At 44.2% G+C, this 11,636-nt stretch overlaps 1 protein-coding gene across 1 annotated transcript in view; it reads right to left on the reverse strand.

The window, feature by feature from the left end:
* LOC127442920 (zinc finger protein 239-like) overlaps positions 1 to 11,424 on the reverse strand; it is a 128,767-nt gene extending 117,343 nt beyond the window's left edge. Inside the window, exon 1 of the mRNA XM_051701312.1 lies at positions 11,377 to 11,424. Coding sequence (XP_051557272.1) covers positions 11,377 to 11,407 — 31 coding nt within the window. The 5' untranslated portion in view covers positions 11,408 to 11,424. The remainder of the gene's footprint in view (positions 1 to 11,376) is intronic.
* Between the last annotated feature and the right edge of the window lie 212 nt (positions 11,425 to 11,636).

Here is an 11,636-nt window from a genome sequence, read left to right on the forward strand (position 1 = left end):
CCCACACCCACACGCTCTCAATTTCAATTTGAATTGTAATTTTCAATTTGAATTGCTTTATTGGCATGACTGTATGTTACAGTGTTGCCAAAGCACAAGTTATAATCAAATCAAACAGAGTAGAAACATGCGTATAACATTAATCAACAGATTTAAACTGCGGATATTTAGAACACAGTAATTAACAAACAAATAAACAAATGCATTGTATGTAAATATTTTAAATCACATGTAACTGATACACAGTAATATACAGTATATATATAATGAAATAATATATGAACTAATGAATAATTTAAGTGAAAAGATTTGGTTTAGTGGCTCAGATGTTTTCCTTTCAGGTTATGGCAGAGTGTGACATATTTAGCAGCTGTAGGGGCCATGTGTTCTTTCTCTCCTAATATGATTGGAATTTGTTCAATTTCAGGCAGCTCATATATTTCAGGTATAGATTCACTGCATTTTGTGAAGAATATGTTCTAATTAATTAATTAATATTTTCCACAGTGGAGGACAAAGTACATATCTGTTTCAACCTCTCCATTCTGGCAGTGAACACATGTCCTGTTTTCTCTGAGGAGCCAAGACAGTGGACAGATAAACTGGCAATTCATATTTTCTTTTTAGACCTCTATAGCATTCTAATTTGCGTTGTGATTTAGTTTCATTCTCCCAAAGTTCCAAATAGGTATTTTTATTGTGCTTTATGATTTGGCCGAATTTGATATATTTTATTTCAGGAGTGCTGGTCTGTAACTGGTTTGAGCTGGTGAGTTTCAGGAACAGCTGGCTGAGAGGACTGCTTTTTGGGTTCAGCTCTTGGTCTAAAAATGCTTCATGGTGGAGTGTTTGATGGGGGCTTGATTTAAGGTGTTTCCAAAATTTTATAGATCTCTGTTGAATGTGTAAAATTAATGGGTTTCTGCCTAGTTCGGCTCGGCATGCATTATTTGGCGTTTTCTTTAGGACTCTTAAAATGTTCCTACAAAATTCTGTATGGAGGGTCTCAGCATGGTGTTTATCCCATTTAGTAAAGTCGTGAGTACAGAGGGGCCCCAGATCTCACTTCCATACAGGGTGATGGGTAAAAATCAAATATTTTGTTCCAGGTTCCATCAGGGAACGGAGGTTACGACAGTAACCGAGACATTCCCCCTCTGTCACTCACTCAAAGTTGTGTCGATGTAGTGACACTAGGCGTCCCTATACAAAATGCCACAACTAGCTGAACCATGTTACGTACTTTTAAAGCTCAATATATGCGCCGGGGAAGGTGTTCTTTTCCTATCCTATTATTTCAGGGGGAAAAGACCCTGCGGAGACCATATCCTGACCGGAGGGGATGTAACATGTGGCAAGCACATCATGTGGGCTCAGAGCCGCACATGGAAGAGGTGTGGTGGTAGGTCCTGCCTGAAAGGGGAGGAGCTCTACAAACATGGTGTCCGGGACAGAGAGGACTCTGTCGAAGGGAGACGCAGGTCTGCCGACAGGGAGACCGTATTGCGGAAAATACATCACAGGGGGTTACCGGAGTAACCGGCACCTGTGGAGCACCTACCTCAGTAAGGGCATATTAGCACACGTACTGGTTCCGGCTGTGAATTCCTCAACTGAATTCGTGGGGCACAGGGCTAGGAAGGAAGGACATCCAGGGTTCACGGTTTCGTGTACTCGCATGGGAAAAGAAGCGAACATCTTCGCCTCTTTGGAGGGGAAAGGCACTATATGCCAGCTGTCCGTATTCTCGAACTTACCTGTTCATACCTGTCAGAACACGGGACGAAACCGGCTCAACCCAGAGATTGTAAAATCTCACGAAGGTATTGTGTGTCGCCCAGTCTGCTGCCCTGCAGATGTCTGCTAGAGAGGTGCCATGGGCCAGTGCCCACGAGGATTCCAGACTCCTTGTGGAGTGTGCTCGTATTCCCGAAGGGGCGGGCATGGCCTGGGCCTGGTATGCAATAACGATGGCATTCACGATCCAGTGGGCAAGTCTCTGTTTGGAGACAGTGTTTCCAAAGCAGACAAAGAGCTGCTCAGAGCATCTAAAGTACTGCGTGCGATCCAAGTAGATGCGCAAAGTACGCACCGGACACAACAAAGACAGGGCTGGGTTTGCCTCCTCCTGAGGCAGCACTTGCAGGTTCACCACCTCAGGGAGAAGGGGGTTATGGGAACCTTGAGCACATAGCCCGGCCGGAGTCTCAGGATTACGTGAGAGTCACCCAGACCGAACTCCAGGCAGTTATCGCTGACAGAGAACACTTGCAGGTCCCCGACCCTCTTGATGGAGGTGAGCGCAATCAGGAGGGCCGTCTTCAAGGAGAGGGCTTTCAACTCGACTGAGTCTAGTGGCTCAAAGGGGGCTTCGCGAAGGCCCAGGAGGACCACGGAGAGATCCCATGAGGGGAACAGGCGTGGCCTAGGAGGATTCAGCCTCCGGGCGCCTCTCAGGAACCTGAAGATCAGGTTGTGCTTCCCTAAGGACTTACCATCCACTGAATCGTGGTGTGCTGTTATGGCGGCCACATATGCCTTCAAGGTGAAGGGGGACAGCGTTCCTCCAGCCTCTCCTGCAGGAAGGAAAGCACTGACCCGTCTGCACATCTCTGAGGGTCTTCAGCTCGGGAAGAACACCAATTCGTGAACCGACTCCACTTTAGGGTATAAAGCTGCCTCGTGGAGGGAGCTCTGGCTTGAGTGATCGTGTCTACCACTGCTGGTCTTCTGCGTCCCATCCAAGGGCCAGACGTCAAGGTTCCAGAGGTCTGGGCGTGAGTGCCAGATGGTGCCCCGTCCCTGAGAAAGAAGGTCCTTCCTCAGGGGAATTCACCAGGGAGGGGCTGTCACGAGGAGCGTGAGGTCTAAGAACCAAGTCTGGGTGGGCCAATACGGGGCCACGAGGATGACCTGCTCCTCGTCCTCCCTGACCTTGCACAGGGTCTGTGCAAGTAGGCTCACTGGGGGAATGCATACTTGCACAGCCCCTGGGGCCAGATGTGTGCCAGCACGTCTGGGCCGAGGGGGGCCCCTGTCGGAGAATACCAGAGCAGGCAGTGGGAGGTTTCTCAAGAGGCAAATAGGTCTACTTGTGCTTTGCTGAACCGACTCCAAATCAGCTGGACCACCTGGGGGTGGAATCTCCACTCTCCCCTGAGTGTCACCTGCTGTGAACCGGGGCGGGCGCCTGGCGAACTGAATTGCGTAGCTGAGTCGGATGGTCCTGGCCAACCACTGTGATGGGTTGGAAAGCGCTAGCCACGCGTCCAAGCTCCGGGTGAGGGGCACTAATGGGATGATCACATTTAATATACCTGTGGGTGGGGCCTCGTGGCAGGAGGGAGCAGGGGATGCCACGTCGAGGAGCCTCGCTTTGTCTGAACTCTTGGCTGCGCTGAGGGGACCCCCAAAGCACTTACCTTGCTCCATGTACTCGGCGTTGGGGGGGGGGTTGTGACGGTTGAGGAGGGACTTTTTGACCGTCCTCGTAGTCCGTCACAACCACCTGGCCGTGGGTGTGAGTGTGGTGCGACCGAACACGAGCCCCCCAACTAACTCGCAGGTGCTCAGTGCCTGGTTGCCGTTGTAGGTTCTACTGGTTGTTTAGATCAGTGTTACTATCAGAAATAATTAATCATTATTTCTTTAGTTATTAATTAATATTTAAATTAAATAATAGAATCTAACTCATTAAAGCCTCATACGGGGCACCGGTAAATGTAGTGCGCTACGTTCAGGAGCGGGTTTGGTTATTAGCAATAATTGATAATCATCAAAGATAATTATCAATTATTAAAATCAATATAACATTGATTTGAATCAATGTTAGCTCTTTTAATCCTTCACATCAACAAGCAAAGATAACCATCACATTCAACAGAATATTAATTATCATCAAAGATAATCATTAATTATTATAATCAATGGAACATTGATTAGAATTACCACTAGCTTATTGATCCTTCAAATTCAACAATCATCAAAGATAATTATCAATTATCAAAATCAATAGAATTTTAATAAGGATTAATATTGCCGGGGCACCACCCTGGAATCAGGGACTAATAACCAAACAGTATAACAGTCTCAATATTAGATTGTTCTCTTAAGAAAATCGACATTCAAAAGGAAACAATGAAGGCTTGAATCCGAGCACTGACATCCCCTGCCAGCATTTGACACAGGTGTATGCAAAACAAACCAAAACACTTCTCTTTGAAATATAACAAAGTTTATTTATGCAGTAATATCAATTAATAATCAATACAATGCAGTCAATAAACTTCCGACTTACAACTACAAATTAAACAGTGACATGATTAGATATGGTAACCAAAATAATCCTATAACACATGAGAGTGTTGTGTCGACTTGTGTGTGTGTGTAAGGAGTGACGCGCACAAAATGGCGGACATGACTGTCATGGAAAGTACATCACGCGAGATTTCCGGCCAGAGAATATTGCCACGAATGAGGGCGGAGAGAAGCTGGTTAATGGCATCTGCCTGTTTACCACGTGTCTCCGCTTGTACGATAACTTAGGGACAAAGCTGAGCTTTATCACGAAGTTATCTACTAGCCAAAAGTGTGTGCGAGAATATTTGTGAGGGGTCGCCTGTGTGTGTGGTTAGTACGAGAGAGAGAAAATAAAGTGGCAGCACCAAAGCCGGTTTTGCGATCGTGGGAGAGAAAGCATCTGTTAGTTTATCACTCAGAGACATGGCAGACGGCTCGTAAACTGTCCCGCGGTCTTTGGTTCTTTAATGGATAAACTTAGTGTGCCGGTCTCACCCGCGATGGCGGAAATACACAACAGTCCAATGTGGTTGGACTACAACACAGCAGATCTCATTCGTGATAACAGTACATTACAGTAATACCTTGAGTATTATTAGCAGCAATGAGCGGACTCGGCGGTCCATAAACTGTACAAGCAATAACCTTGATACACAAGAATAAAACACTATAATATTCTATCTCTGCCCAGACGTAAACCTCTTACTTGGATCGTATGAGGACGTAGGTAGAATGCGTGTTCATCCATCCTTTAACTCCGACTCGGTTCCTCGAGGCTCGGGTGATGGCGGGAGGCCGTTTACTCGCTCTGTCGGCAGGCGGTACGGCTGCTGATTCTTGGCGGGCTGGTGGAGAAATCAGCGATGTCGACTTGATTGAAGAGGGAAGAGAAATCTTTTTTTCTTCACTACTGCAGGCAAACGGATGAAGATGCAGATTGCTCGGTGGTCTCCTTCGGATCCGTTAGTGCTCGGTGGAACACAGAGTAATCTTAACTCGTCCAGCGAGATGGAGATTGTATGGCCACAGTTTCAAGTCGGATGTTACTTCCTTGTGCCACGAGGCTACACCTGAGAGCAGCGATGAGCTGCGTCTACACATGGTGAGCAAAGTTGCTGAAAGCAATGCCCGGAAGGGTCTCAGAGTTATTTCTACTCCTGATGATGTCATGGTTGAGGGCCGTTCTGTCGTGTGCCTCATCCAATAGGAGTTGAGAGTTCGATCCTTTAGTGAGCAAGGCTTCATGGGATTTGTAGTCTGTTTTGGACTCCCTTTGTTTGATTTTGGCGTGGTTTTTATCAGTAAGATGTATGACTGTGTGTGGGCCTCAGTCAGGTTTTACGACTGTGTTAGGCCTGCCTTTGTCTTCTATCTGAATACCGTGATAACGGTGGTTGTAAACACTGGCTATGTGACCCAGGGTGTGAGGAAATTGCTTTTTTGAAAATTTGGAACCGCAGCCCATTCGGGGTGCGGCGAACATAAAAGAAAAGGAAACCAAGGATTTATCTCCCGGCCCTCCATCGGGGAATGGAGTGGTCTGGATACCAGCTCCGGGTTTGCAGCAGACATCTCGCTCCCTGGGTCGTCCGTCTCAGGGGCGTTTAGGAGCCTTCCGGATCCTCGTGCCGGCCCGTGAGGCGGGGGGCGTCAGCTTTCTGCTGGGGGCTCTACATTGGGGCCAAGAACTGGGCTTTTGCCGCCGCAGGGGGATGCCCTCGGCGAGCAGACGGGATACGGGATCTTGAGCCGCGCCGGCAAGATGTGTTGTATAGCCTCCATCTGCTTCCTCACCGCCAAGAATTGCTGGGCGAAGTCCTCAACGGTGTTGCCGAATAGGCTGATCTGGGAGATGGGGGCGTTGAGAAAGCGAACCTTTTCCGCGTGCCTCATCTCGACCAGATTCAGCCACAGGTGGCGTTCCTGGACCACGAGGGTGGACATCGCCTGCCCGAGTGCTTGCACCATGACCTTCGTCGCCCGGAGGGCGAGGGCAGTCGCTGAGCGCAGCTCCTGCATCACATCGGGATCAGAACTACCCACGAGCAGTTCCTTTAGTGGCTTGGCCTGGTGTACTTGCAGGAGGGCCATGGCATGCAGGGCAGAGGCGGCCTGACCAGCTGCGCTGTAGGCTTGGCCGTCAGAGACGACATCGTCCTACAGGCCTTGGAAGGGAGTGCTGGGCGATCCCGCCAGGTGGCTGCACTTTGCGGGCACAGGTGCACCGCAACCACCTTATCCACCTGAGGGACCTCCATATACCCGTGGGCCACCCCACCATCGAGGGTAGTGAGAGTAGACGAGCTGGCAGGTCGGTTTCTAGGGAGGTGAATGGACCAGTAGTGGAAGACAGCTTGCTGACACACAGAAGAAAAAATCTGAATGAGTGGTTGCGAGCCAGCTCCTTTTATACCCGTATGTCCAGGGGAGTGGCATGCAAATTCCACTTGCCAATTCTCATTGGCCTTTTCTCAAAGACCTGAGGTGTTTGGGGCTCCCAAGGGTGACCCCTAGTGTCACTACATCGACACAACGTCGAGTGAGTGACAGAAGGGGAAATTCAGTTCTTTTGTTGCCAAGTTTTATAGCACACTTATTGTTCAAATAAATTGATTTAATGATATCATACACTTTACCACCTACACCAGTTTGGAGTATTTTATTTAACTCTCTCTCTCTCTCTCTCTCTCTCTCTCTCTTTCTCTGTCTCTCTCACACACACACACACACACACACACACACTCTCTCTCTCTCTCTCTCTCTCTCTCTCTCTTTCTCTGTCTCTCTCTCTCACACACACACACACACACACACACTCTCTCTCTCTCTCTCTCTCTCTCTCTCTCTCTGTCTTTCTCTCACACACACACACACACACACACACACACACACACACACACACACACACTCATTTATGATAAAACAGACAAATAAAACAGAAATATTGATGACTGACTTTTTCGTACCTTAATAGGGCAATGTATCCTGGGAGATACAACTCATAAATATATCAAAAATGTCTTTGGATATGTTTTACTTAAGTCCAAATGATATAAAATGTTACATGAAATATTTTTTTGCTAATCATTTTCTGCTCTTGCCTGTTGAAGGGTTATAGTGTGCTTTCATAGACATTACATAATAAATCATATAGATCAGGATTTTTCCTGCATTGCAAATTTTATGATATTCATCTCACATTCGACTGTTTAAAGTGCTAAATATGCTTCTCATGTGGAACGTGGATGTACACGGTGTGGCGCTATGTGTCCACTGGCGTGTATTGAGCGAAGCAAAGTGGGCATTTTAAATTCATTCAAATACGAGCCAAGCGCCACGTTCGCGAGGTGGATTCTCATTGGAATTAATTGAAAACAGTTGCTTTGCTTCGCTCAACACACACCAATAGACACACAACGTAATAGAGTGCAACAGTCTGGTTCCGGAAGTAAAAATCCCATCCCACATTTATCCCGTAGAGGAATTGATTTTCAACGGTAACTTATAAATCTTTAAAGGCAGACCTACCGTGAGCTAAGAGGTTGTTCATCGATGGTATATGCGTCCGCTGAAGCCATCAGTCAGAGTTATTTCAACTTCATTGTTTAAAAATCATGTTTGATAGTGGAATTCATGGTAAACAATTAAATTACCCATACAGCAGAGAAAGATGCACCAATCAGAGAACCGCGGCTAACGAAACCTGCGAAATGTGCCTCGGAGGGACCACGTGCTCCCATGATGCACTGTGAATGACGTAATCGAGTCGGTCTCCCTACACCCTTAAACTAATTATCTATTTGTACATATTGAAAGATTTTGCAATAAACTTAAAATATACTGTTTCTATATTTATAATCAACAACCAAAAATCTATAGTTTTATATATTCCCATTGATTTTTATTCAGTGACATAACTCGCAATGCTTTATGGGATTGTAGTTTGTGCCCTCATGAAAGACGGTACACAGCCTTGTATCTTTGTCTTTATGTCTGATTTTCAAATACTTTTTTGCCTCAAAACAAAGTTTGTGATGTTGTGATTCTCCTCATAGCTGATAGGTTTGGTTCATGGCTCACAACTCTTTTATGAAGGATTTTATTAAAAGTCTATGCCAGAAATGAATGAGGCAAATACTTCTGGAACCCAGACGGCTGAAAAAGTGGGCGGTCACTGTTGTGCTCTATTGAGGTTTTGCGTGGGTGTTGCGCATTTCACAGAGAATCTCTCGAACAAGTGGTGTGCTCTGCTCTATCCTACTGTATCTCTAGAGCATGGAGGTGCGCACGCCACGGGCTTCCCTTGATATGCAAGCTCCGATGACAGGATAGCGCTGAGCGGTATGTGACCCATTGCAATTCTACATGACAATTTTCTATTTTAAAGCATCATGGAGCTATTCAACCATTCCAAACTGATAGACAGCCTCGAAATTCTGAACAGCACTGACGAGGAAAAGAGAAAACACCTGCTCTGCAATGACATCAAAGACATTTCACATCTACACATAAACACCCTTACAAACATTTATCACAGTAAACAGTAACAGAATTTTTCATTTCAACTATGGCAGCTGTAGTTAAAAAAGTTAGGTTTTTAAATGTGTATAGGCTATTGTTTTTTGTTTTCTTCTCCATAACAAATGAACATTTTTTTTTTTTTTTTTTTTAGACAGCCATGGTCTTACCTGTGATCAGGCAAGGGCAAGTACACTTTAGAATAAAAGACCTTTATAAATTATGAACAAAATCATGTGTGTCATATTGTAATACATTTCCTGTTCTAATGATGTATGAAATTAGGAAAATTCCTACAATCAAAATGATTCCTAAATCATTAAGAGTCTGATGAAAAGAAAACTGTATCTGTTATGGAGTAGGAAACAAACACTTTCACGATGGAAGTAGTCGCAAATCAGTAAAGTGGTTTATTTATAAATATTATAACTAGCCCTATAGAAATAATAAGTAAAGTTAGTTTGATTTCCCACAGTACCTTGAAGTCAGATTTTTGAACTGCAGTGTATCGTGCCACAATAAACCGTTACACCCCTAGAAATAATCAAATTATTAAAAATATGAATGAAAAATACAACCTAATAATAACCATTAGGGAACGTTCTTTTTACATTTTTTAAGTCTCACAAAACCTCCCTACAAGTTGACTGGTTTCCAAAAATAGAGATGATGAATAGTGGGCTCAGACCCATCACAAAGTGGACAAAAACAGGTCCACAGTGGACATGTACAATGTGAATACGAAGAAGAATTTGTTTTTTCTCTCTCTTTGTTTCACTGATTTATTTGTTTTTGACTGAAGTGAAAAATGTCTGAATTTGTTTATTTTTTAAGAGGATTGAAGTGTGAACCCTCAAAGATTAGACTTTATTAGCAGTAGAACATGGGCAAAACATTACAACATTTTGGTCTAAAGGACTTTTTGTTTCTCATATCGCAGTTCAAATTGCAATATTTTTCAAAATAATCACAAAACATGACTTTTTGTCTAACTTCTGCAGCCCTACTCTGGAACATAACCTGAGAAGTTAGGTTCACAGAGTAAATTGCTATGGTTACTAGGGGTGTAACGATTCGCTCGTTATCTCGATGCATCAATTTTTTTATTTGATTTAATGATATCATACACTTTACCACCTACACCAGTTTGGAGTATTTTATATAACTCTCTCTCTATATTGTCTCCTCAATTTGGAATGCCCAATTCCCAATACGCTCTAAGTCCTCGTGGTGGCGTAATGACTCAGTCCGGGTGGTGGACGACGAATCTCATTTGCCTCCGCATCTGAGACGTAAATCAGCGCATCTTATCATGTGGTTTGTTGAGCGCGTTACCGCGGAGACATAGCGCGTGTGGAGGCTTTATGCTATTCTCCGTGGCATCCACACACAACTCACCACGAGCCCCACCAAGAGTGAGAACCATATTATAGCAACCAAAAGGAGTTTACCCCATGTGACTCTACCCTCTCTAGCAACCAGGCCAATTTGGTTACTTAGGAGACCTGGCTGGAGTCATTCAGCATGCCCTGGATTCGAGCTCATGACTCCAGGGGTGGTAATCAGCGTCTTTACTTGCTGAGCTACCCAGGCCCCCATCTTGATGCATCGATTAAGAATCATGACGATTCATATGCTTTGATCTTGGAATATAATTTTTGAATCGTAAATCGATTGTGTTGCTCGATTATTGATTAAAAATACTAAAAATCGAATGCATCACGATTATTTTAAGATATTTAATATTTATTATTTAAAAGATATTTAAATAAACTACTGTAGGTTATCTGAGGGAACCGGTGTGAACGGCAGGCGCAGTGTATTACGTCATTACTCTCAGACTCCAGCCAGTTTACTAGCTAAAGTGGCACATGAGAGAGTTGCACGGAGAGTTACCATGAAGGGTAACGAAGAGCCAGAAATTTGCAAGGCGCCAGCCAATATGAAAACAAAAGTTTGGAAATACTTCGGTTTTCACAAAAGAGATGGAAACATGGACAAGTCAGTCGCAGTTTGCAGACATTGTAAATTCGAGTTCTTGAAAAATGAATCTCAGCAACCATCTCTGCAGACGCCATGGTATTAAGACAGAGATACTGTATCTGGAGCTGCAATTGTGGTAGCTGCACAAGTTCGGATGTGGTAAGGCCGCTTAACTCATTTGGTCAGAATCTTCCCAAAAACTCCACTCGAGCTCAAGTTATAACTGCATTCATTGCAAGATTTATAAGCATAAATATGCGCCCCTTTATCGTGGTGGAAAATACTGGTTTTCGAGAAATGCAGAAAACTTTAGAACCAAGATCCACAAGTCACAGCCATCAGTAATTCAGTGAAAAATGTATCCCTAATGGTTACTAGCATACCGTGAAAGATACTCTGGTTTTTTGGAACAGAAAGTTGAAGTTAAAAGTTTACATTGAATAAATTTACCTTGTTTAGTCACTAAACCTGTTTTCAGGAACAGACCTCTGGTCTCACAGAATCGCGTTTTCATAAGCGTTATTACTTTAATCTTCATCAACAGACAATAATGAAGAATGAAGAATGGACACAAACCTCTTTGTTCCTCAGTATCTTCATCTTTCATGGCATTTGAACTGCATGGTTCTGCATAACTCATGTCCTCACTCTCTTCTTTAATAAATATAATTTTACAATGATTTATCACGCAGATCTCAGTTGTAACACCTGGAGTTATTCCTGTTCACGTTGAAACAAGTCTTCGTTTAGGATGATGAGAATAATGCAGCATTTATAAACATGAATCTCAATTTACATACTTCTACTCACTTCTTATTTACAGCACTGTTTAATCT

This window comes from Myxocyprinus asiaticus, chromosome 6 (genome assembly GCF_019703515.2).
Source record: "Myxocyprinus asiaticus isolate MX2 ecotype Aquarium Trade chromosome 6, UBuf_Myxa_2, whole genome shotgun sequence".
NCBI lineage: Eukaryota > Metazoa > Chordata > Actinopteri > Cypriniformes > Catostomidae > Myxocyprinus > Myxocyprinus asiaticus.